General features: G+C 37.2%; 1 protein-coding gene across 2 annotated transcripts; it reads left to right on the top strand.

Annotated features, from left to right (window-relative positions):
- The first annotated feature begins 378 nt into the window (after positions 1-378).
- ASB15 (ankyrin repeat and SOCS box containing 15) lies at positions 379-14862 on the top strand. 2 transcript variants are annotated; one of them, XR_003988956.1, is made up of 11 exons: positions 379-465; positions 5825-5966; positions 7346-7398; positions 7485-7616; positions 8028-8186; positions 10291-10536; positions 11046-11217; positions 11779-12349; positions 12964-13117; positions 13877-14204; positions 14260-14862. XR_003988956.1 is itself a non-coding variant. In XM_008492957.2 (10 exons), exons 2-10 carry the CDS (start codon positions 5854-5856, stop codon positions 14047-14049), a joined length of 1773 nt encoding a protein of 590 aa, XP_008491179.1. In that variant the 5' UTR covers positions 379-465; positions 5825-5853; the 3' UTR covers positions 14050-14862. The 2 variants fall into 2 exon arrangements, 1 of the variants encoding a protein (XP_008491179.1); XM_008492957.2 differs by having other exon boundaries at positions 13877-14862.
- Positions 14863-18584: the final 3722 nt, after the last annotated feature.

The following is an 18584-nucleotide window of genomic DNA, read 5'->3' as shown; positions in this document are numbered from 1 at the left end:
CACTGAATCTGTAAAACTTTGCATCTTATTGGCCTCAGCACAAGAGGTTAGTGTTTGGTGATGTAGTAGGGCAGGGTCAACAACTGGTTAAAGGCTAAACATTGTCAGATTTATTTTAATTTATATAAATATGCACTAGTTTTATTAATGTAACCCTTGAGACTAAGTTGGCAAATAATTTATTTTCTTAATGAGAGTTGTTGAACCAATGAGGGCACAGATAATCTTATTATACCAGCCAGACCTCGTGTTGCACTTGATGAGATTTTAGAGAAGTCATGTAATACTTTCCTGTGGTTCCAGTCTGCTTATGTTACAGTTGTGCAAGGTCAGACCTTTATTTATCTAGCAACTGTGTATTTAATTTTAGAAGTATCACAGGACACATCAACTTGCAGGTCACCATTCCTGGCTGTTCAAAATGCAGGCCCCAGAGTACCAGTGGCAAGATAATGGGTTGAAAAGGTGAGGATATATGGTATGCTCAGCAATTGCACTAACAGTGAAATAATTTAAAACTGTAATATTTAATAAACTGAGTCCAAATTTTAGACTGATATTATTTATTTTATGGCTATGAATAATCTCTTTGCATGCCTGAGGACCTTCTATTTATAGGCAGTAAAGCTAGTTTAGTGTCTAGTTTATTTTAAGGATAAGAAAATAGAATAACATTAACACACATAAAGTTAACTTTATACCTATGTATTTAAAAGTGATGCACACTTGATACACTTCTTTCCAAGGAAAGATGGAACTTCCATGATTAGCAAGTAGATCAAATGTTTATTTTTATGAAAAAACAGTAACTCAATGTAAGAGAGCAAAACCTTTTTTTTTTTTTTTTTCCTCTTTAGGAAAACATCAAGAAATAATGTGTTAATTTTTTTTCAGGGATAAATGGAAAAAATATCAGAAAAATACCATATTGCTCATAATGTTGTTTAAGGAAAATACTCTGTTATACAAACACTAAAACTTGTTTAGAGGAAGAATTTGCAATTGTTTGTGATTATCTAGTGCCTAGGTCTGGTAATTGCAAAGCTTCTGTTCTTGGACAGAAGGAGATTTTAGTGCTGAGATTTTTAGCCTTTTCATTGCCACATCATGGAATGTAGCAGGGATGTCTCTTCTGCTGCTGAGTGCATCAGCCATGCTGTTATATTCCATGTGTAGCAGTGCCATGCTGTTATATTCCACTGTGGTCCTAGTGGAACATCCATGCTTCAGTCAGACCTTGTCACCTCAGCCCAGCTTATTACCAGCAGTGATATAGCACATCAGGCTCTCGAGGCACGTATAGACCCTTGGCAGTGTGTCCAGCACTTGTGCTGTGGTGAGCTGCATGCCTTATACTTGGCTCTGCCATGTCATTTTCTATCCTTCTAACTTTCTTATTTTATCATATATAATTCATTTTCAGATAAATGAATTCATTCAGATAAAATAATTGGAAAATAATTCACACAACAGTCCTCAAACACTCTTCATCTGAGACCTGTGTGTGTTGGTCTGTGTTCAAGCAGAGCTCTGTGGCATAGTCAGTTCTGGGGAATACAGCAAAGCAGGAGATGCCTGACCAAATCATAGAACCATAGAATTGGCTGGGTTGGAATGGACCTCAGAGATCATCGAGTCCAACCCTTTTACCACCGTTGCAGTTGCTAGACTATGGCACTGAGTGCCACATCCAGTCTCTTTTTAAATATCTCCAGGGACGGAGAATCCACTACTTCCCAAATGGGCATCAATTTGTAAAAGCAGAAAAAAGAAAACAAGTTTCTATGATGACCTATACACTGTTTTCTTCTTCTGATCTGTTTGAGATAAAGGGGAGGTAGAAAGACATTTTTTCTGAAAACGGAAATACATTTTCTTACCTAAAGGACTATTCTGTAAGATGCTCTCTGCTTTTAATTCCTCTTGCAATCAGTGATGTTGGAGGCTATTGGTCACCTCACAGGAAGAAACCATATGTGAACATCTTCATAAGGAGTTTGCAATGTGAGGGCCTAATCTAAGCCCTGTGGAAGTCTTCAGGAGTCTCTTTGATTCAGGATCCAGGGTATATTTAATATGATGGGCTGTAAGATAATTTTCAGTCTCAGTTCTAAGGACAGCAACTTGAGCAGGGCTTGCAGGGCATGGAGGTTGTTGCTTTATTTTGAAGTTGCTATATTTTGTATTACACTTTGGAAGTTTGACATGGGATACCTTTCCTTCTGCATAAAACAAAGTGTGTTTAAAAAAAAAACCATCAACACCTTTCTTTTTGCCGCAAGAAACTTGATAGGTTTTCATAAGCTTGTTTTGATCATAAGAGTTTCCAAATATCATTATCATTGCTTTTAGAATTAAGAAGTTCATATTGCCCATTGTGTCCTGCAGGATGTCAGCTTTCTTAGTGATTTTAGAAATCTTTTTGTGTGAGAAATTCTACCTAAACTTCAGTATGCCAAAACATAATTTTGAGAACTTTAATAGCATTAATAGGATGTGCAGCAGATTTAACATTAGGCAATGAGTGAAAGATTTGGTTACTTGTGTCTTCATTGTGGTGACAAGTTCACCAGTCTAACTTCTGTAGGAAATATTCTTTTGGACTGTTATGCTGAAGCTTTGATAAAAGACACAAAAGGAATGGATAGAGAACCCTTCAGAAAAGCATTGTCTTGTGAAGAACATAAAGGTTTATTCTTCTAAGCCCCAAAAGAAAAGTCCATAAATGCTTTTTACTCTAATTTGTGAAAGCTTTTTTGCAGTCAGAGATGAAAGTCAAGACCAAAGTTGTATGGTTTTTTCCTTCTAAGAAAATGAGATTGAAGTGGAGATTTTTTTCTTCCCTTCAGGTTGTCTGTTCTTGCAATTAAAAACCTGGGCCATGTTTCCAATACCAAAGAGGTGAGAAAGTGCATTATGTGAGAGTCTGAATCCAAGAGACTTTTAGCTTATGAGTCAATCTGACAGTAATCCCTTACTAATTTAATTTTGGGATGCAGGCTTTCTCATAATGCACTTACTAGTAAAGTATTTGTGGATGGGATTAAAATACTGGCTATGGTACTCTGACTGACATTCTTTTTACAGAGACAATACACAAATTAGTCTGAAAAGAAGTCTGGTTAGCACATTTTGTCCTGTATAGGACAAGATACCAGATGAAATGTATGTGTATAAAACAGAATTTTTAGTCAATAAAAAAAGATCTTAAAAGCTAGACTAAAAAGATATAAATGAGATTATATAATTTTTAGGATATTAGGGTATCAAGGTTAGGATAACAAGCAATAAAATATGCAGATAATCAAATATCTGGATAACTGTTAAACAAAGCTTATTGTTTGAGTTTTAGCAATTTACTTACTGATAGACTTCATACTAGATCTAGAAAAATGGTTAAAACAGTACCTCTAGGCAATCTGACAATATAATGACTGCAGGTTTTGTAAGAATTCTTAAATCTTAAAGTTTAGAATTCATATATAGGGATTTAATGCTTCTTACCTTTCAGTGGCTAAGGCTGGGCTTTTCTCCCTCATCAGAAGCAGTCACTCGAGTGGGTGTACTTGCTGGAGGGAGAATGTCCAGCACACTTTCTAGGGAAAACATACAGGATTCTGATGGATCTAAAGATGGGCCTGGCCTTTATAGAATAAAGTGATTGGCTGCTGTCATTTAACTACTTAGCCATACCTCCAACACCTTGTTTGAGAACAAAAGGGAAACAAACAAAAGCTCAGGAAGCCTTTTCCTTCATTATACAAATTCCTAGGTTTATCTGCCTGTTCTTGTTTGGTCCTTGTTCAGCCTGGCTTGAGCCCAGCTGGGCTCTGTATTTTTCAACACAGGAGAGCAGCTGATGCACAGGTACCAACTTGGCCTTCTGTTAGTACTTTCAAGATTGTTCCCAGTTCAGAGTCTGTCATTCCTTTTGCTTTCTGTGGAAACTCTCCAGGCTAAGGGCAGTGAAGCTGAAACAAAGAGTGTGAAGCTGAAAGACAAAGAGCAATTGAATCATAAAGAGAAACTGAGGTACTCCCACTGAGGCAGAGCATCCTGCTGCCCTTTTCCTTGAAGACAGTTTTCAGAAAATAGTCTCCAAGTAATTTCTACAACATTCCTTATCTATTTGCAAAATGACTAGGGCACCCTGCTGTGATCATTCTGTGAGAAACATACAAGAGATGCTTAGCAAAATTGTTTTATATTTGTGTAATGCTTTGACAGTGATAAGTGTTCTGTGTGGTGGACACAGCACCTTGCTGCATAAACTGTGGGAGTAGTAGTTCAAAACTTTTTTTAAAAATTATTTAACTTCTGGTGTGCCACTCTAATTAAAGGACAATTACCTTAAGCCACAAAGACTGAATCAAAAAGATGAACTGTCAAATCTCAAAAGCCCACTTGTAAAAATGAGTAGGTACGCATAGACATATATTAATTTGAGTTTTTGTTTATTGTGTATCTTATACAATACAAAAATACTACATTGAGCACTTCAAGAATCTACAGGAAGATGTTTTAAAGAGCAACGTTCCTTCCAATGATAATTGACTAGCAAGGCTTGATATGGTATCATTAGCAAAAGGCACAGTGAGCAGAAGCCACAGTTAAAATTAGTGATATGAGCTGACTGAATTTAAACTGGTGACTATAGCTAAAAGGTTTGACATACTTTGCTGTTAATCCACCGAGCCTTCCAACTACTCTCACACCTTGAAAATAATAGCTGGCATGGCTTAACTGTCACCCGGGCTTGTATACCAAACTCCTGTGAATGTCCATTAAACTTTCTGACTGCAGAAATAGTGCAGAGACTCCAAAGTCCTTTGTTTTGATAGAATGATAATAATTCAAAACTATATTTGATGACCATTGTAATCTTTTCTTGTACAACTATCAGTCCATCAAGACCAAAAATATTGTGCATTAATATATCAATATAAAATAGGTTCTGCATTTGTTAACATCTCTCTCAAATCCCTTATTTTTGACTGAAGAAAACATCCCCATCCAGCTCCAGGAGAGAAGTGAATACAGGTTACAGCTGAAAACTGTAAAGTTTGAGTTGGAAGGGACCTTTACAGCTCATCTTGTCCAACCCCCCTGCAGTGGGCAGGGACATCTTCAACCAGTTCACTGTTCTCCTGTGGAGAGTTGGTGGATCCATCTTTTATCTGCTGCCAGTGTCACCCTGGTTGAAGAAAGCAGGAGAAAATCTCATTCCCCATGAAAAAGAGTCAGTTTAGTTCAGAGCTTCTCTGAGATAATTGAATGTTTGTGCAAATCCTGAATCAGTACAATGTGTAATCAGGTGTTTCATTCTGAACTGCAGACCCTCTCTGTAAATAATTTTCAAACAACTTGAGTATATTTTGTGTCTATAATTTTTAAGTGTATATATGTTTCTGTTTATATTCATTAATTCCTTATGAATGCCCATGTTTGATAGGAATCATTCATGAGGTGATAATTTTGTTTACTGTGCATTACTCATGCTTGCATGGAAATCAGATATTCACTGACTTGATAACCACAGATTTCTGAAGAGAAGTTTCCTTTTAGGGCTCACAGATTGTCTGGTATTTGTGCATAAATGACAAATGCAGTGTGTTAACAATGAAAAGAGCTTTTCCTAAATGATATGTCTGGTACTAAATGTTTCCAGGGTTGTTTTCTGTCACCATATTTAAGCAAGAATTTTATAATTTTAAAGTAGGAATAAACCCATCAAAACATGGAAATATCTGATTTTGTAATAAATAAAAATCCTTAACCAAGATATGGTCCTTAATGGTATATTTTTGTCTGTATTTCAAAATAGCTCATCACTATAGCTCACCATAAAAGATTATGGATGAAGGAGAAGACCTGGTTGAAGATCTGCTCACGGAGTATGCCATACAGCTTAGCATTCAAGAATCAAGTGGGGCCAAATCACCAGTGCCTTCCAGCTATAACGAGAGGTACCATCAATTCAATATGTGTTAGAGACTATGCCATGTGTTAACTGGGTTTTGAGGCATTGATAATTGATTAGTGCCTCATGTCATGCCTAACACAGTTCTTAGTTTGCCTATCATGCCTTTCTGCAGTGAAGCATTGGCTGAAACAATGATTCAGTGATGAAAACTGTAAACAAAACTGTAAACTCTAAACAAAACAGAACTGTTGATTTTGGTTTTCTCTTACATTTTAAAAACCTCTACTTGAAGGACAATAAATTAGGATTTGTTAGTAATCTGTCTGCTCTGTAATTGTAACAGTGTCCCAGTCTTTCCCTGTGCACTCAGCAGATACAAGGAAAATCCAAACTGCAACAACAAAAAAACCCCATGGGAGTGTTCCAGCAAGGCTTCATATAGAACATGAATGTTCTGGTTAAAAGTGGTTTTCATGATTGGGAAATCTTTGTCTTAGCTGAGCAACATGGGTGATGACATCTTAGGAAGGTGAGGTTCAACTTGGTTAATCTAGTACTTCACTTAATTTTTCAGGCTATTTACCATCTTGAGAAAAGTTTATGTGTCAAATAAAGCTAAACTTTGTTTTAATAAAGGTTCTTGGACAATAATCCTATAACTGCACTTTGTAGGTTGCTCTATCTAAAATGGTAAGACACACAACTCCAAGGTTTGGCAGACTGTTAACCTTTCTTCATTTCCTGTGGGATCTCATGAAGGTTTGGGTCCTCATGGGGCACCTGGTGCAGTACTGGAATCTCCCTTTTCACTGAAGGCTCTCAGCAGAGCCACTGAGTACTCTTGTTATCTGGCTGGAATTTTTTGTGCTGATTTCTTCTTTTCTTTTAGTTAAATCTGATCTATTTTTAAATTTGTTTTTGTCACCAAAATATCTCATGGAACTAGCAGGCACCAGCATGTAACTTCCATATCTTGGAAGCTTAAATAATACTGTTAAAAACATCACAACCCTTTTTCAATGACAATGGTACCAGTGATATTATCAAACTTTCATCACTGATTATTGACATTCTGATGCTACCACATTCTCATTCACTGTCTAAGGTTTCTAAATCTGAATGGTTCATTTCTGTAATGTGGAGCAAGTATGGCTTTTTAGTCCACATCAGAATTCTTTTCTAAATTAGGAGATTTTTCAGGTCAGCCTACAGCAGAAATTGCACCTAATTCAGGAAAATTGGCTGCTCTGAAGGTCTAGGTACAGGCATAACTTAGGAGGTCACAAGGTTCATCAAGATTGTAGGTGATGTATTCAAAGGAATGTTGGCTCAGATGAGAACCTAATGGCAAATATTCTATAAATAATATAATGCACCTATGTTTTGTTTATATTTACTATTTTCTGCTCTTTTTTTTCATAGTTTTGTACCACCTAGTGAGGAAAATAAGAAAATTGTAACATCTATAAAGCAAGGTAATACCTCTAACATAAAATAGTCCCTTTTCCAAACTTGCATTATTTTCCAACTGCGTCTTATTTAACTCTTTAATTTTTTTAAGGTCAAGTGTTTGAGCTCCAAGAACTTGTGAAACACAAATATGCTTTGGATGAAGCTGATGAAAGAGGGTGGTTTCCACTGCATGAAGCTGCAGCTCAGCCAATTCAGCAAATACTTGAAATAGTTTTAGATGGTAAGAGAAAAATATCCAACAAGGGGAGCAGGAAAGAAGCATAGAAAAGAAACAGACATCCATAATAAGAGGATAGACCTGTTTACCAAAAAAATTATGATCAAATCTACCATGGAGCATTTTTATCGAGTTGTATAACTATTCATAAAAAATTTCCTTTTGGGAAAGTTACATCACTTCATACCAGCAAAGAACCTGGACCTTTTCAAAGTTTTTGTTCAGAAATCTTCAATCAGAGCAAAAATTACTATTCAGTATTCAGTGCATTTGACAGCACTAGTTAGGTTAAGTCAAACATAATTACAAGTAATTTTCATAAAGACAGCATTAAAGGATTTCTGGCACATTTGTATGCGTCAACAGCCCTGTGTTTTAATTTTGCTTTATCTTTTCTCACTTTCTTGCCTCTAGCATCTTATAAAACAATGTGGGAATACAAAACATGTGATGGAGAAACACCATTAACTTTGGCAGCCAAAGGTGGCTTCGTGGGAAATGTACGGACGTTACTGGAGAAGGGTGTTTGGCCTGATACCAAAAATGACAAAGGAGAAACTCCACTTCTTATTGGTAATAGCCTCCTCCCCCCGGGTTTAAGCAAAGTGGAGGGCAGCACTCCCCTTCTGCTAAGGACTCACCCTAAAGACTCACTCCTGTTGGTTTATGTGGTTTAGATGCTGCTCATCTTTTTAGATGAAACTAAATGTCCAACACTTGGTGAAATGTACCCAGCATTCAGTTCAGCACTCAGTATGCCTTAGGTGATGACTTGAGTTACTCATAAAGATGCTCCTCATGCTTTAGGTGAATGCTGAGCTTCTCCTAAGAAACTGGACCTATTTTTTTTTTCAAGGTAACTTCAGGGTGCTGTAAGACCTTTAAGCAACCTGGTGCTATTTGGCCATATTAAGGTAACAGTATAGTACAAGAATGAAGTGTTGCTTTAACTTAAATATGGCTTTGCTGTAGGTCTGGAGGTTTTTGGAGATATTTGGGCATATCAGATTATTTTTTCAGGACTAGGCAGGTATTTTCAATTTCAAAAAATCCTGTCTCATTTCCTTTCCCTTTTGCTCTGAAAATAAACTTCAGCTGCATTTCTAAGTAATATTCCAATCTAAAGAAAGGTGATTCCTTTGGAAAATATTATGCTATTGTTAGACTTAAAGGAATTTTACTCTACATGAGTAATTTAGCTATCTGAAATCTTAAGTTCTGTCGAATGTTGAAACATCTCAATTCTTCTGAAGAGAATTATTCTGGGAAATTATTACCAGTAAGAAACACAATGCAAGAAAATACAATATGTAATACAATTATTGTTAATAAAATATTCAATTGTTTGAATTTTTTTTTTACTTTCATCAGATGCAATTACTGTTGTAGCATTTTAAGGTCCTCAGGCATTTCTAGAGGGTCCTCTGAAATGTCTTGCTTTTCATTGTTTCAGCTCTTTTCATTAATTGTAAGTCTGTGAAACTTCTGACCTATTTTCAGTCTTTACTTTTAATGAATCCTGCAAAGATTAATTAGACCTTATGAAAAGGGTCTTTCCCCCTTATAATGACAAAGTATTTTTCAAACTGTTTCACCATGCAAAGTCATCTATATATTGTCAGCTCTATCTTATTTATGTGATGCTTTTTCACATTCTTGTGTCACTTGGCACTGAAAATGTGGATGTAGATGCTGCTATGCATCATAGATTTCAGTCTTAGTCTCAGTGAAATAATGGATCAGGGGATTAAAACATTTAATGGATGATGCTCAAGATTTAGTTACTCCTTTAAATTTTAAAGCTTGGGATTAAAGGGCTCTTCAGTAAAAGGTAAATGCTGGACAAGTATCTATCTAGTGGGATGATTTCTGCTTCCCACTACATATGGTAATACTCACTTCAAAGCAATTGTGGATAATTATGAAGACTGTTGCCACTTGAAAACCTTCTTACTTGTATAATGGGACATTCACAAAAGTTCAGTTTGCTAGTCCTGTGACACTGTTCTCTCTCAGCTTCCCCAGTACTCAGGGGAGGGATCTGCTATAACAAGGGATAGTTCAGAAGTAAAATTAGACTCTTACTCAGGATCACTATTCATATGTAAATAATTTGCAGGTGTACTTATCCTTAAAAATTTCAAACTTGGAACCTCAAAAGGGCAGAACCTGACCTTAATTATGACAGATGCCAGTTGTACTTTGGTTGGCAGCAAGCACTGACTGCATCCCTGGATTAGAGTTACCAGGTGACAAAGTCAAAAGTGGCGTTTTCTGGGGATACTGTAATATTTACATCAGATTTAGAACTAAGGACTGTATTTGAATAGTATGCTAATTTGTTTTGAATAGTGTGCTAATTTGTTTTGTTGCTTTTCCTTGCAACACACCTGCTTCTGCTTTTTTGGAATCGAAGCAATGCTGCTTTTGCCCCCTGTGCTCCAAACTGATGTATTTTCCATCTTGTGTTTACTTTGATTTCCCAATTCTGACATTACCATTTATTCACCAGTAAACTGGATCCCCATAACTCTAGGACTGGAAATCTTTTTCTTTCCCTCATATCAGTACACAAGGAAAAGTTCTTCTAAACTTACTAATTTTTTTTTCACTTTAAATATAAGATACATGAAAATGTAATTGTATTGTTTTCTTCCTTTTAAAAAATATCTTCAAGCTATAAGAAAGGGATCTTTTGAAATGGTATCCACTCTGCTGAAACACAACTGTAGCATCCACCAGCCCTGTGTGAAACGTTGGTCAGCAATGCATGAAGCTGCAAAACAGGGACGAGGAGACATTGTTGCTCTTCTTCTAAAGAATGGTGGAAACGTGAACCTTAAGGATGGATATGGAGTAACACCATTAGGTGTTGCTGCTGGGTATGGTCACTGTGATGTGCTGGACCATCTTATTCACAAAGGTATGTGATCAGGTAAAAGCAAAATACACCTCTCCACTGGCATACATCTTGCCTTGTTGCTGAGGTGTTTTAGGTTGATCACGGAAAACAAAAGAGTAGTGATGAATAAGAAGATTTTTGGTTTCTTGGAAGGAAAGGAAACATCCAAGTGCTTGTGCTAGACTGGAGTGATGCTTACACCTTTCCATAATTCATGTGAGAGGACAGGCAGAGTTTATACCAATCAGTTTCAATCAAGGAAGGAATTCCATGCCATTCTTGCCCTTATTTATTTCTTTTTATTCTCTTGCCCTTCCTTACCTCCATCCTTCCCTCAGCTGAACATTTGAATTTCTATCTGTACAACTCTTGTTTTGCCTTTGAGTTTTAAACTTACCACAATTAATATCTCCTGGTTTAGTGAAGTTTTAACTTAAATACATCTGAAAATGAAGAAATACTCTGAAGCTTTTTTCATGTTGATCTGGAGATCACTTTGTATATAATTATAGACTCTATCTTCCTTGAAGGTGGAGATGTCCAGGCTTTAGCTGATGATGGTGCATCCATACTGTTTGAAGCAGCTGAAGGAGGTAATCCAGACTGCATATCCCTTCTTCTGGAATATGGAGGAAGTGGCAATGTGCCTACTAAGGCAGGACTGCTTCCCATACACAAAGCAGCTTATGAAGGGCATTATCTGTGAGTATGAGCTTGGACTTCACATTTTCTTTAAGGTAAAGTTGCAAAGGCAAGGGGCACAAGTTGCTCCTGGTAAGATTCCAATTGAATACACAAGGAAAATTTTTCACTATGAGGACAGTCAGACATTGGAATGGTCTCCCAGGGGAAGTGGTGTATTACCCCACTTTGGAAAGTTTTAAGTCTCAGTTTGATGGGGTGCTGAGACATATCACATATAAAATAATATTGGAAGGGTTGGACCAGATGCTCCTTGAGGTCCCTTCCAACCTGACATTCTATAATTTTATGATTTATATTTCAGAAGTGTTTATTAATTAAGTTTTAAGTATTTTTTTTTAGCATAAACAAAGCAAAATGCAAAACCTACTCCTTTGAACTAAGTGAAAACTACTGAAACAACTTAAACACAAGTTCCTTTTTGACACTGTTCAACACTGTTGCTTTTACGTTTGAATCTTCTTGTGTAAAGTTCCTATCTGGTAATTTAGAATATAGCTGGATAAGGGTAATCTTCTTCATTCAAGGTGTGCCTAACTAATTTCATTCACTGTTTTGTAGTGCCCTGAAGCATCTCATTCCTGTCACATCTCGAACTGCAATACAGAAAAGTGGGTTAAGTCCTGTTCACTCAGCAGCAGATGGGCAGAATTCCCAGTGTCTAGAGCTCCTCATTGAGAATGGCTTTGATGTCAATACTCTTTTAGCCGAACACATTTCCAATGGTTACGATGACAACAGGAAAACCGCGCTTTATTTTGCTGTTTCTAACAACGACATTCTTTGTACTGAAATCCTGCTCAAAGCAGGGGCAAATCCAAACAAAGATCCCTTAAACTGTCTTCTCGTGGCAGTGAGAGCTGGCAACCATGAGATTGTAAGGCTGCTTCTATCTTACGGAGCAAACGTCAACTGCTACTTTATGTTGGTGAATGACACACGCTTCCCCAGCGCCATCCAGTACGCCTTGAAGGATGAGGTGATGCTGAGGCTGTTGCTCAACCATGGATACAATGTGCAGATGTGTTTTGACTGTATGCATCAAGATATCTTTGGAAATTCTTTTGTGTGGTCATCTCCAGAGGAAGAGATTCTCCCGGGGTGGACTTCGTCTGTAATAAAGGATAATCCAGTAAATACATAACTTTCCTCCCTTCTCTTCCTTTTCCTCTTTTCATTGCCCATCTTGAAACATATCATATTATTGTGCAGAACTAAGATTACCATAATGGCAAAATCTTTTCATAAAACACCCTATAAATAAAACTGATGTTTTTTTATTTTCTGCTCTGAAATAGAGAAAATTATGTACATAGGGTGGTTTAGGTTTGGGATTCAAATATGAGAGATTTAGGAAGGAAGGTTCAAGAAATCATGAGGCTGAGTTATGGAATTTCTGCTTCTATCCTAGCCAATGGAATAGATGAGTTTCCAAAGAGATACCACTGTTGAACAAAGCTGTTCTGCAAATTATAGTAACGCTATAATAGTTATTGGCCTTCAGGCTTGTCCAGATGGATTAAGGGATCACAAAAGTAAAGAATGGAAGAAAATGGCTTTTAAAGTAATTTATATAGGTTACTCTCTCTATATATAGCTTACCTATGTAGACATCAATTTTTCACTGTTAAAGGTCATTGCTAGTACGTTGTTTTAATTATCTTTTATAATTGCCTTACAATGTGTTATTTTGGGATTCCTATGCACATATTTCAAAATTGTGACTTGATGTGTTTTCCCTTTCAGTTCTGTGATTTTATTGCTGTTCCTTGGTTGAAACATTTGGCAGGAAGAGTGGTTCGTGTTTTTATAGATTACATGGATTATGTTCCTCTATGCACAAAAATTAAATTTCTTTTAGAAACACAGAAAGAATGGACAGAGATACGTCAAATATTGGGTAATTACCTAGTTTTTAATATTTAATTTTAAATAGAGTTTGCTTTAACATCAGCTGTTAATGAGCAACATATTAGTGGTTAAAACTGGTACACTATTTAATTTTTCTTTGGTATTTTACACTGGAATGCATAGGAAATCTTTTTTTTTAGTGTCATGGGAACATCCAAATAATTTGGTGGTCTTAACTACAGGTATTTCAAGTACCTTGAAAGGTTTTGTTATTTTCAGGAAGACTAAATTAAACTGAGCTCTTTGACTGATGTAAATTCTGATAACAAGTGGTTGCTCAGAAGATGCAGCAGGCCCAAGCATGGTTTTGGGCCTGGTTACTTATTGATACAGCAGAAATTGAGGTTTCCATGGCTGGCCTAAACATGCAATTTTTAAAAGGTGCACCTAGGGAAAGGAGAAATCATCCATCAGTTGCCATTGGTTATGGTAAATAAAGTACTGGTTTAAGTGTTCATATGGATGCTTTGGAGACAGTGTACCATGTGCATATTTCCAAAAGTGGGACAACAATGTTAAGTAGATACCTGGCAGAAGAAGCTTGCTTACTGTCAGCATTGTGTATCAGGACAATTCTGATGTGAAAAGAACAATACTTTATTCAGAAGTGGCAATATAATAATAGTCTAATAGATTTTTATATTAATTTTATTAGAGCCTGTTTTGAGGTTTTCAGTTGTCATACACTCATTGTTAATGGCACCACCACTGTTAATTTCCACCATTTCTTTCTCACTGTTGTTTTTAGATAATCCTCGCTCGCTGAAGCATCTGTGTCGTCTGAAAATCCGCAAACTCTTGGGGTTAAGCAGACTCCAGAAACTGTCATCCATGAAGAACTTTCCACTTCCACCAGTTCTCAAGAACTATATCCTATATAAAGAATACGATCTGTATGGAAAAGGGATAGATTTAGAATAATTTTTGAAAATAACTTTGTGCAGTCTGTCATTCGGCTCATTTCCTCACTATTTTTTACTATCCGAAGAGATGTTTGGTGTTTCATGTACATTCACAACATCCTGATATTTGTTGTTAGAAGTTCTTTTATGGGAACAATTTTTTCTTTAAAACTAGTATGTTAAATCTCACGTTTTAACATTGTACTATCCAAATACAGGCTAAAATCAGGATTAGGATGCTATAATAATTATGTAGAACATTACACTCTGAATGGGAATTCAGATGAATAAATTAAAAAAAAATATTTCATTATGGACTTCTCAAGGAAGATAATAAATGCAATTTGTGCTCTCAATTTGTGGCATTAGTTTATCTGTAAAATAAAAAAAATGTCTAATTTAGCTTGGCAAAAAATTTAAATCACTAAGTGCATGTCTCTGTCATGTAATGTGGCACATTTTGTACTTTGGAGATCATGGTCCTATTATAAAATTGTCCAAGCATTTAAAATATCCTTTTTTCCTATTTTTGCAAACTCCTTGCTCCCAGGTACAACTGCCATGTGTGCCAGTACCGTGTATTTCAAGGTCTGACAAAAATGGAGAAACTCGAATAGGCTGTTTGAAAGAAGGAGTAGATTTTGATAGACAAACCAGGAAATCAAACAGACTCTCCCCATGGTTGAGAAGTACTGCAATGTTAGAACTTTAATTATGGTTTCTACAGCATTCTGACAAATCAATATCTTGCCAGACTAAACAACACCCTGAGTCAGGCTGTGATGCACTTGGCAGTATGCTTCTTCATGTCTTGTGAAAAACACAGCTGATTAAATATTCTTTAAAATATTCTTTTAAAAGTGGGTTCTTCTTGCTCCCTTTGCTGTTCTACCATCCCCTCCATCTCAGGAAGTGTGGGGTAGAGGAGGAAGGAAAAAAAACCAAGCAAGAAATACAAGCCTCCTAAACTAAGAAAATATTTCAGTTGTTGAATGTCAGAATCACACAGTGCACAGTTTAGTTAAAGATGTAATTTAAGAATACACTGCTTTTCACACACATACACAGACTCAGACAAACCAGAAGCCATCTGAAGCATCCTTCTGCCCTGCTCCCTGCCCTATGTCTCCCTGTCCTTCAGAACTTCTTATTTGCTGGATGTCATTATCATACATAAGTTATTAACACCTCAGTCAGAGATGTAAATTCCACTTCCAAAGTGCCCTGTGGATCCGTCCTTCCTAACAACAGATTTGCAGGATCAAATGGAAGGAATGAAAATAACTGGTCTGGGACATACAGAGGGTTGAGCAAGAGGCTTAATCGATGCTTCTGCTCTCACTAGGGCTGCTATTCATCTGATCTTCCAAGACATGTCATCAGGGGCTTTTTTTGCCAAAAATTTTGACCAGGATGAAAAAGAAGAATTTAGTCACTTGTGAAAAGTTTCTAAGCTGCATCAGTGGCAGGACAGGACAGTGCCCTGGGGTGACTGTTGACCCCATCCATGGCCTGACCAGAGAGTGCCCAGGGAATCCCACCTGGCTGCCTGCACTCAAGGATCCACTGACCAAAACATCCTGGACATAACAGGCTAAATGCTGATCAGTGCTAATGCTCACCTAGAAACTGAGACTTCTGTGTGGGAACTGCTAAACAGAAATATGTTCTTAAGAATAACAAGTCTTAAATAATGGCAATTTTAATTGATACAGTGACCACAATGCAAGAATTTGGGTAGTCACATATCTGATATAGTATACTGCAACCAGCAAAGGAAACCTGATCAAACAGGGCTTTAGACAGGAGATTTTTAAACCCTTTCTGTGGCTAGAGCCAAATACCATTGGTAATTTTAGTTCATGGGCCAAGGTTTATATTTAGGATTTTATACACGCCTCAGGCAATAGTTGCATTGCCTGTGGCATCAAAGCATTCAGCTTTAGGCCAAAGCATTGCCCCAAGTGTTTAAGATATCATGAACTAGTCCCTAGAATATCATTAAGTAAGATAAAAAGACTGGGATTTTATTTTTATCTTTTAAATAGTGCACCATGGCCCTTTTTGTTGATTGGTAGCTTATTATAGAAGATGGCCTTACCATGTTTTAAAGCTGTATTTCAACATTGAAGTATTTTATTTACAGAAGTCTTTTTCCCTTCCCTGGATGCTAAAGGAAGTACAACATTATGAGAAATCATCTTTAAGGCTTTCAAGGCATCTGAACTGAATGGAGGAAAAAGGGATAAGGCTTTGTTTTAAATGGAATATGAGGTGAGATAGACATGGAAAGGGAGTAGTTTACCTCATGCCATGCTTATGGCATGGCTAGGAATTGAACACAAGTCTTTTGACTCCCTTATTTTCCATCAAGGCCACTGAATACCATTTTTAAGGAGTTGAATACATTTTTAAAGAATTGAGTAGAAGCAAGAAATTTAACTGGTCCAAGATTGGTAGTTGTATGAAAAGAGGCAAAGGCAGTAGCCCAAGCTGGAAAAAGAAATTGGTAGGAGAAAACTACTCCCTTTTCTCCTGCTTGGACTGTTATTGAACCCTTGCAATTCTAGGATTTAATTTTCTCTGCTATTTGGGTGTGCCTCAAGGGGTGTTCCACCGCAACCCAATTCCATGGCATGCCCATCCTATGGGTGACATTGGCTAGAGGTAATTAAATGCCCTGGCAATGATTCAGGCATGCTTTGGGGTAGAGACTCCTGTCAGTTTGGGGACAATGTTTGAAAGCAGCAGTATCATTTGGTCTCTGTTTCTCATAAAATCTGACACAAGCAGCTGCACCAGACTGATGAGCTCTCCAAGGAGCCAGACATTCAGAAGTGGTTACATCAGCCTCTGCAGCACCAGCAAGATAGGAGCTGTAGCTGTGAGTGTGTTCACAGCTTGGGGAAGCACCAAACCATAACCATGATTTTGGTATATGACCAGCTATTCCCTGGAGGGGCCATAATGTTGTGGGCTTTCCATAAAAGTTCCATGGATTGGCTACCATTTAATCTTGGGAGCTGGCACAGTAGATCCTTGTTCTAGGTATCAAGGGGGAAAAAATTTTACAGTTTCACTGCAGCAGTTGGTTTCCTGGCTCGGGCTCTTTGTGCCTTAGCTGCCCTTTCTCAGGCTGTTGCTGATAGTACAGGAGTCGTGCATGGAAAAACACAGTCACAAAGCCACAAGCTCTTTTGTGTCTGTGTTGGGGTAGAGCAAAGGGATTTTTTTTTCCTGACCCCTATTCGGGGTAGAAAAAAGCTTCCAAGATCTATCTTTTTAAAGTTTGCATGGAGAAAATTGGCATAAATTCATGAGCACTTCTGTAGAACTGGCATTATCTCTGGTTTTTCCATTACTCCTTTTAAGATGCAACTAATTAACTGCTTCTTGCCCTCCCCTTTGTGTCTTCTGCATGGCCAGCTTTGCCTCCTTGGTGTACTATGCCTGCTGAATCAGTGCTTTTAAAACCTTTTCCCACTTTTTTTTTTTTTTCCCTGTGAGCCTCAGGATGGATAGTTCTCTGCTCAGGAAAATTCTATCAAGAAAAGTAATTCCAGCTTAAATGATTTTCAGCCTTAGTGGCTCCATTCTGGCTTGTTCTTACCCTGAGCTTTCCACTAGAAAATGTTTGTTTAGGCTGTAATGGTTAAAACTGGCACCTTCCACTGTCTGTCCTTCAGTGGCCTTTTCTACATCCTACAGGTAATGAACTTCATTCAAAAAAATACACCACCTTTCTCCAAATACAGTCTTCAAAGAAATTAATCTTTACCAGGACCAAAGCAAATGAGAAAGAAGTTCATGGGTAAGTGCAGAAATTTACTGGATAAATATTTAAGTATGTATATTGCCATGGGAAGGATTTTCCCTCTGAAATGCTTCCTAAAGTGTCACTCATGTTCATGAAAGATCCTTAAATCAGGAGGAATATTGCCTGAGGAACCTGCATTTTGTGGTTCTCCAGAAAAGCTGTAAAAATACATTAGTAAATTGTTAGTAGTTGTAAGACTCCTATAACAGTGGAGCTCTAGTGACATGTACAAGATTTTACATTTAATTTTCAAAATTGACATTTTCAGTAGAAATCTCCACCTTTGATTGGACAAAACAATGGCCTTTTGTTTGCATACTCTGGGCATGGTAAGTATGGTGCCCAGAACTCCCCCCCCATCAGTAATATGGACTATTTTAAAATACACATAAATAAAACCAGTGAAGTAGAGAGTTAGTACTGCTGCATGGCCTGGGCATGCAAACATTGTATATTTGCAAACACCACCACATATAATGTAACAGATGTTACCTATTTTATTATGTATGTTTTCAAGAAAGTGTAAGGTAACTGCAGATGTCTAAACAGCATTTCCTTCAAACTGCACTTCCAAACCCCCAGTTTTTGTTCATGCAATGATTCCTCTGCTACTTTCTTTGCAATACAGTGGCCTCTACTTCCTGTCCAAACCTGTTGAGCAGTATTGGGATGTAATTCCCAACAGCTGCTGTGGTCACCCTATGGCTGTACATCAGTAGCAAGTGAAATGATTTCTA

The sequence above is a fragment of the Calypte anna genome, chromosome 1 (assembly GCF_003957555.1).
Source record: "Calypte anna isolate BGI_N300 chromosome 1, bCalAnn1_v1.p, whole genome shotgun sequence".
In the NCBI taxonomy this organism is placed as follows: Eukaryota; Metazoa; Chordata; class Aves; order Apodiformes; family Trochilidae; genus Calypte; species Calypte anna.
Note: the sequence above shows the minus strand (reverse complement) of the source record. Positions and strands in the feature narration are given on the sequence as shown.

Excerpts from the sequence above, each read along its gene's own strand:
- ASB15 (XM_008492957.2), top strand. The coding sequence starts at position 5,854 with ATGGATGAAGGAGAAGACCTGGTTGAAGATCTGCTCACGGAGTATGCC. Across the intron at positions 5,967-7,345 it reads CCTTCCAGCTATAACGAGAG|TTTTGTACCACCTAGTGAGG; the intron begins GTACCATCAATT and ends TTTTTTTCATAG. Across the intron at positions 10,537-11,045 it reads GGACCATCTTATTCACAAAG|GTGGAGATGTCCAGGCTTTA; the intron begins GTATGTGATCAG and ends TCTTCCTTGAAG.